The following is a 19894-nucleotide window of genomic DNA, read 5'->3' as shown; positions in this document are numbered from 1 at the left end:
CCTTTAATTGGAAAGCGCTTTGGAACTGAAAAATAAGAGGTACTTCTCCAAGCACCATCATCTGCCCCCCCCCTCCCCTCCACACACCCCCAACTCACCCCGCCCAGTCCAGGAATCTAACTACTTAGCATTACCCGGAACACACTCCCTCGCACCTCCGTTCCTTCCTACAGGAGCGCTGTTCCCGCGCCTGGAACGCCCTATCCCCGCCTCTCCGCCTCGCGAACTCCTACTCACCCTGCAAGACTCAGCTCAGCCATCACCGCATCTGAGACGGGCGAGCAGCGCCCCCCGCCTCACCCCCCTAGCTTCCTCAGCAACTCCCCAAATAATTCTAACAATACTTGTGGCATTCTTGACTTCCCCTCCACTCCTACAGACCGTGAATTCCTCGGGGGCCAGGGTTTCTGTTAGTCCTTGCGCCTGCCAGATACCTAGCACCGTGCTTAGTACGCATTAGGCCCTTGACTCAATCAATGAACAAACGGATTTGTGGATTCATCGTAACGCTGCAGAGTTTGGACCAGATCCTCAACTATTTCAAGGCCTGACCCTCGATTTGGGGTGCTTCATGCTTGAAGGAGATGCTCCCCGGACCCCCCAGCTGCCTTGGTTTGGTGGCAGGGGAAGGGAAGTGGTTCGGGTGTGCAGAAGACTTCCTCCTTCGGAGTTGCGCCGCAATTCACCGGCTCTGGCACCGAGCGGGTTACTGCGGCTCGGGGGCGGAGCCGCGCGGGTGCCACCTGCTGCGGGGCGGCCTGGCGCACGCGCCCTGGCCTCTAGGAGGTCTACCTGCGGCGGCGGGGCGGCGGAGGGGCGCCTGCGCTCTGGGCCTTTTCCGCTGCGGGAAGTCTCGCGGGGGCGGGGCGGGGCGGGGAAGTTCTCGCGCGACCCGGACGAGGAGCGGAAGTGGGGCGGCTGTGCTGCTTCAGCGACCGGGCGGCGGCGGCTGTGGCGGCGACCAGGGAGGTTGTGGTGGTGACAGCGGCGGAAATAGGCGCTGCCCTGCCGGAGCAGCTGCGGGGTCGGCGGCCACTCGCACCGCTGTGGAGGGGCCGGCCGGGTGCGGAGCGGAGCAGCTGCGCCACGGTGAGTGGGGCCGACGGCGACGCTGCCCCGGTGCCTCTTCCCACCCCGCTCCGTAGCGGGAGTCGGCCTGCAGGGACCCGGCCCAGCCTACCGAGGCCCCCGGGCCTGGGGGTCGGGGCGGCCAGGCCCAGGGCGGGAGCGGAGCCCCCGGGGCTTCGGGCTCCACGTTTCCTCTTTTGGGGCGCTTCCTTCCTGGGGACTGTCCTTTCCCGGCCCTTGGCTCGGGACGGAGCCCCGGACCCTGGAGCAAAAGGCGGGAGGCTCCTAATTAAATTTCACGCCTTCTTCAGGAGGGTTTGCGCAGAAGGAGCCTGGGAGAAGCTCGAGAGCACGGGCTACTCATTCCGTGAGTCAGTCTGACTTGGCCCGGAGGCGGGGGATTCGCTGCGGGCTGTAAATGTGGTGATGGATGCCCCCTCGACCTGCGCGGTCACCACGTCACCATCTCCTGGCGTCTTTGGGCCGAATGTCGGGAGGGAGCCCACCAACCCCATTAATACCGTGAGTTTGAATGTTTGCTGCCAGAGCCAGTCGAGATGCCTTTACTTCTGTGCGCCGCCGCCCCCCCCCCGCCCCCGCCGCTTTGTGAACTACAATCTGAAAAATATTTGTCAAGAAAAATAAGCAGCAGTGGTTGAGTGGTTGGAATGCTCCGAGGAAAGGTTTCAGAAGTGCGCGAGGAGAGGGCGTTTTTCATTGGTAACGCTCTCCATATATGATTCTAAGCCGGATGAACTACAGCTTGTTGGGGGAGTTGTTCCAGGCCGGCTTCAGAGGCTGTGAAAGTACAATTTGCAGACGAGCTGAACCGAGTGCTCTCGAGGTCTCTCGGTCCCGTCGACTCTCAGAAAAGAGCTGCGAAGACACACGAGAGAAATGAGCATCAGCCTCCTTGGCTGTCCTGTCCCTTTTTCACTTTGTACTTCTCCCGTTGTTGCCTTTCCTTTCTGTCTACTTCTCTCTGTTCTTCTCTCTGCGGGCACTAAATGCTTACTCGTGTGATGCAAGTCACTTGCTCCCCCTCCCCCCACCTTTTTTCTAACCTACTTCCCCTTCTTTTTTACTGTCCCCCCTCTGGCCTACTTTTTCGAGGTTTCTGCCCCTTGCGCAGTTCGTCTTCTCCCTCCTGTACGGGTTCCGTGTTCTCTGCGGAGGAGATACCCTCGCGCTTGCTTCTATCCTTCGCTTTGAAGCGTCCTCTGTGTTCCTTCCGTCAGCCAGAAGGGTTGCTAGAGAGCCGTGCGGGACGCGAGTTCTCCCCCTGGGAGCCGGGAGGCTCGCAGGATTGAGTTCATCCCTGAGCAGTCAATACTGCCAGTAGGTCACGAGCACAGCTTGCTTGTCTCGCTTGAGTTTTAGTTGTTTTCTTCATTTTCAGGTCATGCTTTTTGTAAAAGCTGCTTACGCTCTTCTCCCCGTGTCTGTTACGTTAGTAAGGAAGATCCGGCCGGTCTGGGGCTGTATGACTTCTCTCTGGCTTTTAGTGGGGGTAGTTGAGGTAGAAAAGGAAAACCAACCATAGACCTACCTGCATTGCCGTAGAATCAAGATAACGTGAAACATTTAAGGGAATAGAATTTATTTAGAACTTTGATCAGTCAGAGCTTGCCCATTGTAATAGTACTAATTTTTTTTTTAAACCAGGCGTTTAAAATTTTTTAATTTATTTTAAAATTATAGTTGACGCACAGTGTTATATTAGTTTCACGTGTACTTTACCAGACTTTTAAAAATCCGGCTTCTTTTCCCACATGTGTTAGAATCAACCTTTTTTGTTAATGTTGGATTTTTAAAATTTTTTTTTGACAGAAAGAAAAAACTTTGTTCTGCTCCCCTTTCCCTTGTTTAAAATTTTCTGAATTCCAAAATAAAAAGAAGTTAATGCTTTTAATAGGCTTTCTTTGATACTAAAAGCAAGCATTTAAATGCTTGAGGCTGTTCGCTTCCTCAGCAAGTGTATTCAGATGTGAGGGATTACTGGGTTTTAAGTACTACTGGTTGGTAGTACTTAGAGATTTTTCTCAGCAATTCCTGTTACTGTGTTGCATGTTGTGCAGCAGCAGTTCTAATTGTTACCTATAGCAGAAGAGTAATAGATTTTGGAGAAATGCCGTCATACAGAATAGAGACCCATCATGCTCTCCTGAGAGAAATTAGTAGTTACTTGCTTAATTCAATACTTTCTGGCACTATTGAATGACCATTGAGAGTCTTTGGTTTTGTCAAAGTTGACTTTTTCCCAGTTGTGCCAAGTGAATATGCATCATTTTTACTTTATGCAAAGACATTGTAGTGCATTATCTGGAACTCGGAGTTTAAAATCTGGTTAAGGCACCCTTATAGTAGTACAGCAGTGATTCTTAAAATGTAGCAGGCATGAGAGTTACCTGTGAGTCTTATATAAAATTAGGTTCTGGTCCTAAGGCCACTACATTGCAGAACTCCAGAAGGCACCCCATAGTGAATCAGTTTCTGATGCAGCTGGTCCGAGGACCAAAACTGTTGTTACAGAGTACGGCCGTAAAATAATTAGACTGGAATGTGGCTTTAAATTACTCAACTTTTTAATTATACTTTTCTGTGTCTACAGAATAAATATTTAAAGCCTAATAGAATAAGTGACTATAGATGTGATTAGTTTTTATATGTATAAATATTTGAGCTTTGTTAGGACTGTGATGTGGAGCAATTTAATTTTAAAGTTTTTATTTAATAGGACTGTTAACTTGCCTATCAGAGAGTCTGTATGTAGATAGAAGTTCTAGATTTACTGTGAAAACGTGGACTGATATTTCAAAAGGGACTGGTGATGCTAGTTAACACCTCTTAGTGCTTTATGCCAGAGACTCTGCTACAGCCTTTGCTGTATCTTTTAGTAATCAAAATGGCCTTATGAGGTAGATGCTGTTATTTCCATTTTCCAGCTGAGGATACTTGCCTTCTTAAAATTCACTGCTTGGGATGGGCTGCGGAGGTGTGTGCTGGGAACAGTTTAGACATACTCTCATTAGGCTTCAGTGCTGAGTGTACTCCCAACCCATTTTCTTGGGAAATGAACAGCAACATCTCTATTGAAATGATTATACATTGTGTTCATTCTCAGATTTCTTCCTTTTAGTAATTAGTGTTGTGTATCTGATAGAATTTCTTTCTGTCGTTAATACAACACACCCTTTAGAATTCCTTTGGCCTGTGTGCTCTTTTCTGTGGATAGCCAGCCTACTAAGCTAACATCTTCAGGTTTTCTTCATGAGACTCTCTTTGGCACAGAAGTATTGGTTATATTTGGGTTTCATGTCTATCAAACTGTATCTCATAAAGCAGTAGTCACTTAAAACATGATTTTCATGTGTTAGTCTGTTTAAACTTTTTCTAGGAAATCTGTGCTAGATGAGTTGAGTAACAGCAGAAAAACAAGTGTTGAAAACTGTCTTGGTTTTTATGCTGTGGCTGCTCAGTTACACTGCAGCTGTCTGAAATCCTGAATAACAGGCGTTTATACTCTGTTACTACATAGTACCTCGACAGTGACAGTGCTCTGGGTTTCTGTCTGAAACTCCCCTTTTTTTAGATCTGTCCAGTTACTATTCAAGTTCCTATCATTGATACATAGTCCTAACACTTAGACCTGGAGACCCATTAAAGTAAGTGGTCAGGTCTGTGGAAAATACTGATAGGCATGTAGCAGAGATTTTGGAGCATGTGAACAGTTAAAAGTAGCAAAAAAGGAAAGGCAGTTATTAATGCTGGGAAAAATGGAAGGATTGTCCTAGAAAGGAAGGTTTGTTGTAATACGTTGTTTAAATCACCCATGAACAATGTTTCATGTTGTAATATTACTGCTTAAACCAGAATATGTGATATTACTGAGATACTGGGCAAGGGGAAGTTGGCAGGGTGGAACAGGTAGGGCCTCATCTTTCAGGTGACAGATGATGGCTGGAATAAACTAGGAACAACAGAAGCACGTTATTTAGAAATATTTAAGTGAATGCAAAGAGAAAGCTAAAAACAATTGAGAGTGATTGCTTGTGGGTGTTGGGGTAGGGAGCTCCTCTTTTTCATAAAGTTTTTAATATTCTGGCTTCTTAAGTTATATACATGAATTATTTGATAAATAAACTACAGAGGGTATAAGTAAAGGGTTTTTGAGGACATGCAGAAATAAATACTGAGACTAATCTTTGTATTTTTTTATATTTGATAGAATGCTTTCTTTACTTTCCTCTCTTTGGGCCGGCGCCACATAGGATATCCTATGTCTGGCCTGATAGAATAAAGGTTGGTTTGGTTTATGAGTTTACCTGCAGTAGAATATTTGGCTTTTAGAATTTGACTGAAGGACTTTTTATTACCAGGTGATTTCTTTTCCCCTTGGTAATACTCATTTCCTTCTAATCTTAACATTCCCCTCTGGTTTACTGCTTAGTCCCTTTGCAGCTATGCTTGATTAATGCCCCACTTGTTAACTTTAGAACAAAAGGATAAGAACCACTTGTGCCCTTCAAAGGAGTTCTCCGCTAGGTGGTTATTATCCCAGAAGAGTGTCACTATAAATAATCTGTCCCCGTTCTGCTGGTGTTCATGGTGTGTGCTGCTTTTATTTAGCCCGTATGAAAACAGTGATGGACGAAACAAGGATGGGGCTTTATTTTCCTTCAGTTCTGCCGAGGCCTAGGCTGTATCCCACATTCAGGGTGGGAGACTCTGCTATGGCAGTGATTGTCCGTGGTGCCCACAGTTCCCCATCACCTGGGATACGACCAGAGGGTTGTTACAGACTCTTCACCTGCACAATGCAGTTTGCATCAGTTTAGTTAATACTCCTCTGGCTCCGAGCAAAGCAGCTGTTCTCAGGTAACAGAGACTTCTGTTCGACTTTCTGGCACCATCTCCCTGCACTTTCTTTCCCCAGACACAATATCTGGCAGCTCATTCTGTAAAAGGGATTCCTTTCAAGTGTAGATTAGGTCATCAGCTTTGCTCCTTAGGCTAGTTAGAAATAACGTGGAGGCTGCTTCTGGAATACTGAACTTTGGATATCTATTTCAAGGGCTGTTGGGAACCCCAAAGTCTTGGGAATCTTCAGGGAAGAGGGGGCCTTATTTCAAGAGCAGCAAAAGATCCACCAGCAGAAGGCTGAACTGGACCTCCTTCTCTGGTGTCCTGTGCCCAGAGTAGTAAATTGAATGAAAAAGTAGATCTTGTGTTCACTTTGTGCCACTTTCCTTGGAGCAGACTAGGGTTTAGTTTCTGAGAACAGTTAGAAGCAGCCCAGGACCAAAGCCTGCATTGCTTGCTTTTGACTGTGGGTAGGGAACCCAGCATTTTCAGAAAAGCAGTAAAGGTTAGCAGAGGGAAAGGAGGGAGATAGGCCTCTTTAACTGAGGAGAGGAGAGTGCCATCTCCACGGGGAGGTCTTCTTTCAGTGGGCTGCATTTCGTTCTGGAGAAGAGCATAAGGGGTGAGGGAGGAAAGGTGGAGACCGAACAGGACTCCAGCCGGTTCCTGCACACCAAGCGGGAAGGAAGAGGAAGTGTGTTCTGGAATAGCTCGAGCAGCTGCCACCATTGGCCGGCGGGGCTGTCAGTCGCCTGGGCCTGAGGCTGAAAAAAGGAAGGAGATCTGGGTTCTTGCTTGGAAGGGAGGGAGGAGGGTTGAGCCAGCCGAGCCAGGGGGCGTGGGGGCTGGGACAGCAGGCCGATTGGCAGGGCGGGGCTGCCTTCGATCCTAGCCACTTCTCTCAATCATCCGTCTTCTGATTCAGGGTGGCATTGTGTGTCCCGGAGTGCAGGAGCCAGTCCCAGAAGAGAGGCGAGGCTGAGCCCAGAGCGCTGGGTTGCTTCAGCAGGGAAGTCTCCCTTCCCCCTGCTTCGGGCTGCTGAGCACTGAGCAGCGCTCAGAATGGAAGCCATCGCCAAATATGACTTCAAAGCCACTGCAGACGACGAGCTGAGCTTCAAAAGAGGGGACATCCTCAAGGTAAGTGTTGCTTCCAAGCAAATGCTGAGATGGCCTCTCCTTGTACTCTCCTACCTTCTTTGGCCTGATAACGCACAAAGAAGCTGTGCTCCTTTTTTCATTGCCCACTTTTAACATTTACCATCGTGTGAGATGTGGATAGCTGAGATGGACGCTGAGTAGAATATTAAATATGACTTAAGAGGGTGGTGTGTGTGATGTATGGTCTTTAACTGCCTTTGTGTGAATGCCTCGAGTATTTCTTTTTGCTTGTTGATGTTGGTACTATTTCAAGTAAAGTCAAAGCAATACGACTGTCGTAAGGAAGTAGGTCGATTTACCTTGGAGAGTTTTATTAAAAAATTAGAGGATGTTTTGAAAGACCTAAACTTGAAGTATTTATGTAAAAGCACTCAGTCTTGTTTTATAGTCAAGAGATTTTTGCCTTCTGGAATGTGATCCTAGTTGGTTAGAAATTAATTTTCCTTAGTTTAGAGAGGTAGTTAGAAATACATGCCAAAACTCATTAAAGAACTCAGTGTATTTCTATTCTTTTTGAAAATTAATGGAGTTCTAAATAATAAGGTTCAGTTTGCTGTTGTGCAAGTCAGATTTTGATATTCTTAGAAGAAACTTGAGGAGCAGTTACCCCATATTATACTCTAATTGCACAAAAGAAACCTGCTGACAGTTTAGAAAAAAAAATAAGCTTCTTTCTAGTTTGCAGCTAATTTTGAGCCCCACTATTTACAGGAGGATTCACTTTCCACCTGGCACATGTTAATTATGTTGTTTACCTAGTTGACTCGAGCAGCTTGCCCTTTTGGATATATAATTTATTTTTTACAAGGGTGGGTGTTATCTAATAGTGTCAACTCTAAGTGAGGAAAACTTGAATTTTAGTGTTTGCATACTCACCATGTCTCAGGTTTTGACATTTTTCCTCTGAGCCTTAGTCTGATTGCTGGAATTTGCTACCGTTTGTTGAGTATCCCTGAATGAAATGAGAATTTTATAAAGAGGAAGAAAGTGGAAATGTAGAAATATGGTCCTTTTTAAAAGGACTAGTTCTTTTGTTTGTTTCTTTAAGTTATGGAGAGTTACTGTTTTGTTCTCATTGCCAGAGGCATAGAGTTCTCTGAAGTTACTGCACAGTAGTTTAATGTTGGGTGTGTAGGTTGCACTTCAGAAAAGGAGATCTTGAAGAGCCCTTTAAGGAGAAGGAAGCTCTGAGGTCTATTTAGAGGTGTTATTGTGATGCCAGGCTTTTTGAGGATATTCTCAAAGTCAGCACCAAATTGCCAGAAAGCAAACAGACCAGCTATATAGGTTTTAGAGTGACATATGTCTTCTGGTTCTGTTTTCTTAGAGAGCTAGAAACCAGAGCAATTGTAACTTAGACTGCTAAATTACTCTATCATTGGTGTACAGAGGAGGTACTTTGATGTTTTCATAGGTGATTACTATTTTCAGCAGGTAACCCACTAGTGATATCATAAGATTGGCTACTTAAGTACTCACATTTGTAGCCTGTACGAAAACGCTTTGGAGCCACGTTTTGGGTTTTTATTAAATCCAAACTGATTTTTCTATTACGCTTACCCAAGAAACTTGAACAAAACCTGGTGGTTCATATTTTTCTCTTAAGTTTATCCCATTGCATATTTAGTACTAAAGCAACAAAGTAAAACAAAGTGAGGGATTTGAGAATAATTTTAAAGAATTTTTAGACAAGAACTTCTCATGTTTACTAGCACTGAAGTTTTTCCTAGACCGTGAACATTTTATAAGTTCTCCAACTTAAATTGGTAACCTCTTGAACAAGTATAAAACCCTTCTCTCTCCACCCTATAATTAGAGAAGGTGATACTGTTTAACATTCCTCCAGAAAATATCATGATGGGAGAGAAAGGTAATCAGTGTGCTCCCATTTACTCTCAGATTTTCTCTGGGGAGAGAAAAGTACGTATATTTGGTTCTTTCCAATTTGGTAGATAACTGGCATATGAAGTCATAATGCCATTATTGCTTTTGAATGGTGGCCATTAGCTGTTTGTTAGTAATCTTGTGGCTTTACTCCAAAAAAAAAAAAAAAAGATGATACAGTAGTTGCCCTTTGTCTCCTAATTCTGTGAAACAGCTGAGTGTGAAGAGGAGGGCCGTGAGGGACATGGCTTTGTGTTAAGAGCTGTTAGTAAAAAAACAAAAACAAAGGCAGTGTTTTCTTCGATTATTCAGGGAGTAACTGGCTTCATTTGAGTAGCTCTGATTTGATTTGATAACTCTTAGGATCTTAGTTGTGAGCCACAACCTGTTTAGAAGTGGCTAAAATAGCACTGACTAGTTTAACTTGATTCAAATAGGGGTATAGTTGCCTCTCTTGACAAAGGAGGCATCTGCATGTTGGTGTGAATACCTTTTGTTTGGGTATAATGAAATAGAAAGGGGCTTACTGTCTGCTTCTGACTAGACTTTGGAAGGATTACATCCTTTTGTGTCTTGGAGTTCCTAGTTAACTTTTGGTTAATGTTGACTCCTGTCATCCAGCAGACCACTTCCTTACTTTCCATCTACACACTGACTTGATCTGCCTTGAGAAAACTAAATACATTTTACTGGAAGCCTAAAATAGAACTGAATGCTTCAATATATCTGCCTTTGTTACTTTCCCTCTTATGAAAGCTTGTGTTTTTCTTGAGGAGGGCACTGGGGCATAGAAATGGGAGGAATTGCTCTTTTGTTGCAGGTTTCAGGCCTTGCATGGCTGAGCTAAACCTAAATTTCCCCACCATTGTGGGGCGGGCTTGACACAGTCCCAGGAGTTCTCCGCTGACAGGGCCCTTGAATATGAGAGCACGTAAACGTCTGAGCTCACCTAAAAGCTGCACCTGCCACTTAGAGGCTTATGTACACACACTTTAAACAGTGCTGCATAGGAATTAAGAACATTTTGAGCTCTCAAACCTGTGCTCATTCCATTCTAGAGTCAGCTTCTTGTTTTCCTTCAAGGCATACCTTTGACTCTAGAAGAGAGCCATCAGTGGACCATCTAAGTGTCTTCTACTCTGTCCCGCCCTAACTACCTATACTGGCTTCACAAGCTGCCTTAGAACTAGGTCTTGGTTCACACTCAGATCTTTGAAGTCGTCTCTATCTCAGCACTGATGTCCCTGTTTCACTGTCTCCTTTACTGAGCATCTCCTTGAGTCACATCCTGGGATAACTTGCTTTGAGAGTTGGGGAAGAAATAGATGTACTTTCTCCCTTCAGGTACTCTAAAATCAAATAAGAGAAGTGAGATTAATATCTGAAACAGTACATGGCAGTATGTAAAGTTAGAGGATTTTTAGAACAGGAAAACACCTTTTACAATCTATTAATTTAGACTTATTATTTTACAGATGAGGAAACGGTGGCCCAGATCACAAACTTAGTACTTCATAGTGCACTGGTGTTTAATGGGTTGCTGAAGTTGTGTTATACCCTGCAACTGCCAGAGGAATTGGGAAGGGAAGAGATGGGTAAGAGCTGAAGCCAGAGAAAACTGTGAGGAGGAAGAGTCACTTGACCTGGACCCTGGGGGATGAATAGGGTGGGGCTCGGTGAGAACAGCGGGGTGGGGTGGGGGGTATACTTGTGTTTGAGAGAGGAATGCTGGAATAAGGCTGTAGACCATGATGGACACAGTAGAAAATAAGGTAGAATTAGAGTCAGATAAGAAAAACTCAGGAGTTTTATTTTGTCTGTAAGAAGCCTCTGAAGGTTTTTAGTTGCTGATGAAAGAAAAGTGTTCTGTGTGTATAATGGGTATCGGGGAGGTAAGCCTGGGGTCCCAGTCTGGAATGTTGCAGTACCAGGTTGTGAGAGATGAGTGCCTGCATAGGTGTTCCTGCTGTCCGGGGCCTTTGAGTAAGCCACCTGTGTAACAGAAAAGAGTGCCCATTGAGGATGCTTCTGAGAAATAGGGTTTGATTGGTTCCAGTTTCACAACAGCTGGATTTTGGTACACAAGTCCATTTCAGGTGTTTGAATTTGCCAAACTTAAAAAAATAAGAGGTTGGGCTGTTTCTTTTTTCTTCACTATTTTTTAAGTCCTGGTATCAGTATGCTTTTATAGAAGCATTTCTTTGTTGATAAGAATTCTTACCAATCTTATTGACTAAGCCCAGAATGTTGTATTTACTCTTTTGAGAATGAGTTCTCTTATAGCAGGTAATTTGTTTGCCTTTCATTATATTCATTTATCCCCCTGTCATCTGGATGGACTATTTCCAAATAGGTGCTAAGAATGAATGAACTTTCTGTTCCCATACAAGACTTCTTTTGGGAGGATGGCTGAAGACCAGTCATCCCTGTTTGGAGAAAGAAAGAAGTGAGGAAATGCACTGTTCCTTTGGGGTCTTTCAAGTTTCACCTCTGTGAGCCATAGTAGCTGAAGTCATTATTGAACAGCTACCATTTATGGAGCATTTCCTATATGCCATGAAGTTACACGTTATTTCTAATTTGGGGCACTAGAAGGTTGGTGTTATTAGTCCCATCTTATGACTGCAGAAACAGGCTCAGAAATCAAGTAACTTGCTCTGGTTCACACATCTGTTAAGTGGCAGAGTTGGGGTTTGAGCTCAGGTCTGGCTGCAATTCTCCCTCTAGAGTGTGGTAATGCCCCTCTTAACTGTCATGAGTAAACCGGAAATGTAAGGTATCTGCAGCCCTGCTTTGCTCACTTTCCAGGCAATGGCAACAGCTTCTACTGAGTGACTTATCAGACATCCTATCTAAAAGTAAGTTGACTTCAGTGGTGAAAGAAATGAAAAAATAAAAGATGGTAAAGATTGACCCTTACCCTCTGTTGGCCAGGGTAGAGAAATGGGTATTGTCACCTCCTTCCAGTGGAGATTTGCACCAATAAAATCTTTCTGAATGGTGGCTTGGTGATATGTATCAGAACATAAAATGACCTGGCAATTCCACTTTTAAGAATTCTAAAAAAAAAAATTCTTAAGTTTAAAAAAATGTAGACATAAGGATGTTTATTTCTACCATTGGTGGAAGGAAATGCATACCTTTTGAAATGTCTCAACAATCAGACACCTTGGATAAGTTTTTGATTGTCTCTAACCTTGGAAAAGGCATCTTCAAAATTGAAAATGCCACTTGGAGCAACAGACAAGGAAAAGGGGGGAGAAAAATGTAGCCAATCTACTTCTGTCTCTGGCTAGATAGCCAGGAACGTGAGGGCTGAATATGAATTCCTTATCCCTAATGGCAAGGCTAATTCACGTTTACATGGTGCTTTAGCGCTTCCAGGTGCTTTCACCTCATGTTCTGGGGTTTTTCCTCCTGAGAAATGTACTTCTTATCACAATTATTACATTGGCTTTCTGGTATGAGTCCTAAATGAATTAGGTGTGAATAAGTTGGTTTCCACATATTATAAAGTACATGCTGTACACCTGAAACTACTATAATATCTAATGTAAACTGTAATTGAAAAATTAAATTAAAAAGTTAAGGGCAATAGTGTGCTCAGAGTCCCTAACTAAGTAGTTAATAAAAGTGATTTCCTCCCTCTTGATGTTCCAGATCTGCAGAGTTAAGGACCTTAAGTGTGGGCTTTTCTGCTTTTCCTGGCCATCCCTCACTCTGTTTCCTGAGGGGAGACTCTGCCCCTGGTGCCCTTGTGGGGTTGGAAGTCTTTAAGTCAGCTCTTAATCTTTGCTTTTGTTCAGGGTATTAAGTGAAATAAGTCAGTCAGAGAAAAACAAATACCATATAATTTCACTTATATGTGGAATCTAATGAACAAAATAAACAAGCGAAATAAAAGCATATAGACACGAGAACAGACTGACAGCTGTCAGAGCAGAGTGGGGCTGGAGGGCAGGGTGAAATAGGTGAAGGGATTAAGCAAAGAAAAACACCTCATAGACACAGATAACACTATGGTGATTATCAGAGGTAAGGGGGGATGTGGGGGGCAGAATTGTACACTTGAAATCTATATAATTTCATTGACCAATGTAACCCCAATAAGTTCAATAAAAAAATACTTATGGGTAGAAAAGAAATTTCTTCAATTAAATGATAAAATATGATCTTTTGTAAGATGCATTTCATAGCTGTTAAAATGTGTAAAAAAGGGCATTTTCCAATCTATGGAATAACCATACTGGGGGGAAAAACTCCTAAGTAGCCAATCGTTAGGAGGCTACATAAACAGATTATGGTATTTTAAAGTGAAATAAATCTGTAGTGATGTAAATCTGTATCAACACAGAATAATATCTACACTTGTACAGAGAAGTGTTAAATGGACCCTCTTAAAAAGTAGCCATGTAACTAGTATATAGAGTGCTTTAGTATGTCCTTGTACTAAGCTAAGTATTTTACTTGCGTTCCCTTTTAGTCCTCACAATAATCTTATAATGCAATTTGGACCTTCTAACTGTAGGCTTCACAGAGAACAAGAAAGGAGTATATCTTTTCAGTGAGGATATTGATCATTTGTTGCATGTCTTCTTTGCGTCATTATTTTCATAGATATGTATGGTTTGAAACGGATTGCTAGGGGGAAAGAATATATTTATAGCATTCTATTAGCAATATTTCCATTTTACTTTACGTTTAAAATTACTTCAACATATGTTAGTAGGGAAAAAAATAGGAAACTCAGAATCCTGCATTAACCTTTCACTCCAGTATTTTTGCTATTTCAGATCTCATCTAGGCTTTATTATTATTTTTATAATGCTGTAATTGTAGTGGACTTAAAATACAACATATGTTACCATTTTCCATATTAGTTTTACTAATTATTTTTAATAGTTTAATATTTTAAAATATTTTTAAAGTTAATGATCTATAATTGACTTAACCAGTTCTCTGTTGCTCGATATTTAGCTGGTTGCTATTGATGATTTAGTTCGTAATCTCAAAGGAGGCTCTTAATGCATGTTGCTCTGCTGTCCAAGAGGACTGAGCAGATTACCTGCTTGAGATCAAGTTAAATGAGGATGGCCCATAAACCATAGCGAGAATACACAGTAATAGCACAGCTAGTATTTGCTTCATTCTCTAACCTCCTTTAGCACTGAGTATTCTTTTACAGTTTGGCTGTGTTTTATAGGACCACGAAACCAATTTGAACTGATTAAACCTCTTTACTCAGCATCTAAGGTCCTTGACAACAGTACATGTTTTTTTCTGAGGCACGTTTTATTTTGTGCTATTCCTTCAGGTGATTAATTTGCTTATATAGCTGTGTCAGGTTAAGTTAATAGTAATTTTGATAGCTGGGAAATTGGGTGTGTATTCATAGATGTAGAATTCAGTTTTACCTCTTTGGCTAAATGAATCCCTTTTAGAGGGAGATCATCCTAACTCATGTTTGGAAAAAGATGGGAAGACAGACAGACCGGGTTTTATTTAGTTGATGCTGCAAATGTTTAGCTTTAGAGCCAAGAGGTCTGGTGAGAGCTTTTGAGAAAAAGGTAGAGCGACTTACTGAAACATCCTCACCTGACATGTACTGCAGAAATAAAGAAAACTGTCACGTTGGTGACGGTTTTCTCTGGATATTGGGATTATGGTGAACTTACACTTTCTACAGCATGCATTTCTGTCACTGGTGTTTTTACAAGCATATATTAATTTTGTAATCAGAAAAGTGAAAAAAACAAAAACACTACAGTAGTTTTCCAGATGCCAGTTTATAAGTGAACAAACATCTTAAGTCCTATTTTGCTTTCTTACAAGGAAAAATATCACTGTGTATAGTTGCATGGAGCAAATTTGTTTTATGTTGAAACTCTTGGTGCAGGAGGCACCAGCGTCCTCCACATCGTCTAGGGCTATTACATAGGCTTTAAGTAGAATATATAATATATGACAATAAATTAGAAACATGCTCAAACCCTTTCCTTATGAACAAACAGATTAGCCCTATAACTTGTCATGGTGCCCAGACATCTAGTCATATTTAGCTTCTCTTTCTCCTACACTAGATATGAAAGTAATGTTATATGCTTTCTTATGTATTTTTTTAAATATGTCTTTATTTATTTTAGAGTGAGAGGGAGGGAGGGAGAGAGAGGGAGAGAGGGAGAGAGAGAGAGACATCAGTTGGTTGTCTCCTATACGGCCCAACCAGGGACCAAGCCTGCAACCTGGGCCTGTGCCCTGACTGGAGATTGAACCAGTGACCGTTTGGTGCACGGGATGACGCTCAGCCAACTGAGCCACACTGGCCAGGGCTGTATTTAATTTTGATTGGGGTCAGTTTCCAAACTGGGTTAAAATTACTAATGTGACCAAATAGTAGTTTTTCAGAGGTTTAATTATCCGTTTCTCCATCCTTGTCTTTGTCCATATTTAGCTCTAGTCAAGCTTACATTCTATTATTTATCAACTTCTATAAAATGTTTGGCTTTGAAAAGTAAGATTAAGAGGCAGAATAAAGATTTGAAGTTATTAGTGCGTTTTAATTATCTATTATGCATTTAAAAAATCAAGGGTCTTCATTTTACTCTTCTTAAACATTTATTATAATTATTTAATAGAAACGTGTAAAAGAAAGGTCATACTCCCTCCTGTCACCCAGATAACTTTTTAAAAATTAAGTAATCAAAAATCGTTAAAAAATGGTCCAGCCAGCATGGCTCAGCAATTGAACATCGACATATGATCCAGGAGATCTCGGTTCAACTCCTGGTCAGGGCACATGTCCCGGTTATGGGCTTGACCCCCAATGAGGGACATTCAGGAGAGAGTGCCAGTCAATTACACTCTCTCATCATTGATGTTTCTCTCTTTCTCCCTCTCCCTTCCTCTCTCTGAAATCAATACAGACTTTTTTTTTTAAGTGTTAAAAAATGTAAAAGGCAAACTCTCTCGCCAGAAAAAATCACCGCCATTTTTCTGTAACCTTTCAGAAAAAACATTTAGTGAATATAGCCATAGTTACTTTTAGTATACTTTCTGGGAACAGTGAGAAACACATTGAAACCATATTACAAATTTTAATAATGAAAGTAAGCAGGTACTTCAGCTTTGGAAGGAAGGATGGATGGAGTTTCTGTACTGAACCTCTTCAGAGAGCAATAGCTCAAAAGGATTTCGCTGCCATGCTAGCAGAGAAGATCATAATGATTAAGACTTTCTCAAAGTTACCTGTTAAAGCTGAGTGAGAGAGTAGATCTTGAGCCTGAAATTGATGTGAATTTTCTAAAAGTTGTGCTAATATTGCCCACATCGGATAGCCAGATGAATGGCCTCACATAGTGCTGGAAGTGGAAACTAGTTAGCCCTCCTGGTTTTTCCTTGAGATTAACATTATTAGTTTCCTAAATTTCGGTTACTTGTGTAGAAAGAACCAATACTTTTATGTTTTCATTAACTTGGAAATTCATATTCTGTATTCAGAAGCCCTTTATCTGTCTTCTTTGACCACCTACCACTATAACTTCGCCCACCTGAATAGCTGTTGCCCTTAAAGACTGTAGAAGTAATTTTCAAATTTAGCTATTAGTTTGTTGGTATTGTATATTAAAGTGGAAGATTTCTGTATGTTTTTTCCCTCACTCCACTCCTTTTTTATTAGATATTAAAGGCCTCACAAAAATGATGTGCTTCTCATCTACAGACTTTCAAGTAACCTGATGGAAAATTATCCTTGTATTACCTTTCTTTTATATATAAAAGAATAGCAACAATAGTTCAATTGAAATGAACTATAGTACAAATTTCCTTTTAATACAGGTATTTATAGCTATAAATTTCCTTATATACTCTGCTTTAGCTGCATCCCATAAAGTTGGATATGTGGTTCTGTTTTTATTCTTCTCAAAGTATTTTCTCATTTCCCTTGTTATTTTTTTCCTTTGACCCATTGGTTATTTAAGAGTGTGTTTAATTTCCACATATTTGTGAATTTCCCAGAATTCCTTCTGTTGTTGACTTCTATTTTAGTTCCACTGTGCTTGTAGAACATACCTTGGATGATTTCAATCCCTTTAAATTTATTGAGGCCTAGCATGTGGTCTGGCCTGGAGAGTGTTCCACTGTGTGCTTGAGGTGAACATTCATTCTTCTGTTGTTGGGTGGAGTGTTGTATAGATAATCTGTTAGGTCTGGTTGATTTATTATTTTTACCTTGAGTATGTCATGATAGTAGAATTTGGATGAATTCTTAAGACTACTTATCCGGTATCTTGGTGAATCATAGCAACAAATTACTGAGTATCTTCTGGGTGAAGGGCACTGTGCTTAATGCAAAGGGTTCAAGATACACATAATATTTAGTAATTCACTCTTTTAAGAGATATGCTACAGATATGCACTGGGAGTTCTCACTGAAACACACTTAGTCAGACATGAGTATTGAAGAGTTTTCTAAGATAATTTAGAAATGCTCATGACTGCTTTGTCCGTCCAGATATGCCTGACTTGCTGAGACTTCTGTTTCTAACATTAGCAAAGCATATTATCAGCTCTAAAAGAGTTGTTGGTGTTGTCCTAGAACACTTAAACTTGGAAGGGTAATTGCCTTTCAGTGTATTTGGCAGTTATAAAAGTAGACATGAGCTGTATTTGATAATAGCATGACACGTGCAAGAGCTTCAAAATAATTACGGCTCTTCTTTTATATTTCGTAAGAGACGTTAGCCGAGTGCCTTCAAACTCAAGCTTCATTCCCCTGACCCCATTGTCCCTCTTTAAAGAAATGTTTTATGGAAGTAGGTTTCTACTACACATTTGTATGTACAAAATATTGAATAGTGTGTTTAAGTGGAGCTTCTTTTAACTAGAACTTTCCATGAATTGGAAATAGCATGAACTTGCCCTGGCCAGTTAGCTTAGGTGGTTAGAGCATCGTCCCCGAACGCCAATATTGCCAGTTCCATCCTGGGTCGGGGCACATGGAAGAATCAACCAGTGAATGTATAAATAAGTGGAACAACAAATTGATGTGTCGTTCTCCCCCTCGCCTCCCCCCTTTCCTTTCCCTCTCTCTCTCTTCCCCTTTCCCTTCCTCTCTCTAAAAAGTCAATAAATAAAATTTTTTTTGAAAAAGAAAAAATAGCATGAACTTAACATCAATGTTTTATTAACTTCAGAAATTGAAAGGATTAAACCTTTTACTTTCTCCATCACCAAAATATGAATTATGTTTAACAGGTATGTGTATATCCAGAGTGGTATACACTTGAAACTTGCTATCTAGATGTTAGTTTCTAAAGTTAAGAAAGTGGAAAATGAAATAGCTTTTCCTGAAGCCTTTGAAAGAAAATTGTTCAAGTAAATAAAGAAGCTCAAGATTTCCTTTTCATAGACCTGACAGCATTTACTGAGTTAATATTGTTTATCAAATATAAGTATGGAAGCCCCAAAATTCAGTGTTCTGGTTACGGCGAGCATAGAACAAGATAATAGTGCTACTTGTGCTCTCAATCAGGGTCCCCTAACAGGACCCTGTCATTAAGATAAAACTGTTACAGCCCGGCCGGACATGGCTCAGCAGTTGAGTGTTGACCTAGAATCCAGGAGATCGAGGTTTGATTCCCTGTCAGGGCACAAGCCCGGATTCTAGGCGCGATGCTCAGTCGGGGTTCTGCAGGGCGCAGCTGATCAGTGATGACTCTCTCATCATTGATGTTTCAACTCTCTCTCTCCCTCTCCCTTCCTCTCTCTGAAATCAATAAAGATATATATATTTTTTAAAAAGATAAAACTGTTACAGCATCTTACTGAACATAGATTTTAAAAATGAAACTTTACTGTAGAATATTTTTAGATTTACAAAATTATATAGCAGAGTTCCCATATATCTCACAACCAGTTTCCCCTATTATTAACTTATATTAGTATAGTTCATTTGTTATAATTAATGAACCAATATTGATACATTATTATTAACTAAAGCCCATACTTTATTCAGATTTCCTTAGTTTTTTCTAATGTCCTTTTTTTCTGTTTCAAGATTTCATCCAGGATGCCACACTGTTTAGTTATGTATTTGTTCTTTTGAGTCTCTGATAGTCCATACTTAATGACAAATTGTTTTATAAAAGTGAATAAATCGCTGTTTCTGTGGAAGATGTTATTTCTCATGTGATGCATGTTAATGACATTTAAGGTTGGGTCACAAAGTATTTGTCTTCCATATGCCTGATATTTACTGCACTGTTCAGTACTATGGCCACTAGCCCATATATGGCTAAATTTAAATTAAATAAAAAATTCAGTTCTTTACTTGCATTGGCTGTATTTTAAGATCTCATTAGCTACATGTGGCTGGTGGCTACTGTATAGGACAGTGCAGATATAGGACATTTACATCATTGCAGAAAGCTTTTTTGGACAGTCCTGCTATAGAATGTCACCACCATCCAAATAACACTGCCCTTTGCTCAAAGTATTTGGGGTTTCACCTTGAAATTCCAGGAATAATATCTTCCCCTATCATCACAAACCATGGTGGTTACTCTGGTTTTTGGAGGTGAATCCTTTGGGCAAGACTGGGATGGGAGTGGGAACATAGAATGCTGCTGTGGACTAGAGGTAGAATTGGGGTGGGAGCTTCCCTTTCTCATAGTGCTTCCCTATCTGCCTGACTCCCTTTCCTTGTGAACTTTTTATTTCCCACACCCCTTTCTTCACGGCTCTGCACCTTTTCCACCTTCAGCCTGTGCAGAGACAGATATAGGAACCGTCTGCCAGCTAGCAGTGTGTCCTCAGTAGTGAAGATTGAAGGACCAGAAGAGTGCTGGTGGAGTAGCTCTACCCAGTGACCTATAAGATGTGGAGTCTAGCGCTGACTCTTCTAATTTGGGCCCTGTGTCAT

General features: G+C 41.5%; 1 protein-coding gene across 1 annotated transcript in view; it reads left to right on the top strand.

Annotated features, from left to right (window-relative positions):
* Positions 1 to 6814: 6814 nt before the first annotated feature.
* Positions 6815 to 19894, top strand: part of GRB2 (growth factor receptor bound protein 2) — a 53040-nt gene continuing 39960 nt past the window's right edge. Inside the window, exon 1 of the mRNA XM_016212429.2 lies at positions 6815 to 7071. Coding sequence (XP_016067915.1) covers positions 6994 to 7071 — 78 coding nt within the window. The 5' untranslated portion in view covers positions 6815 to 6993. The remainder of the gene's footprint in view (positions 7072 to 19894) is intronic.

The sequence above is a fragment of the Miniopterus natalensis genome, chromosome 17 (assembly GCF_054644295.1).
Source record: "Miniopterus natalensis isolate mMinNat1 chromosome 17, mMinNat1.hap1, whole genome shotgun sequence".
NCBI classification, from domain to species: domain Eukaryota; kingdom Metazoa; phylum Chordata; class Mammalia; order Chiroptera; family Miniopteridae; genus Miniopterus; species Miniopterus natalensis.
The sequence above is the reverse complement of the archived record's forward strand: the minus strand, read 5'-3'. Positions and strand labels throughout refer to the sequence as shown.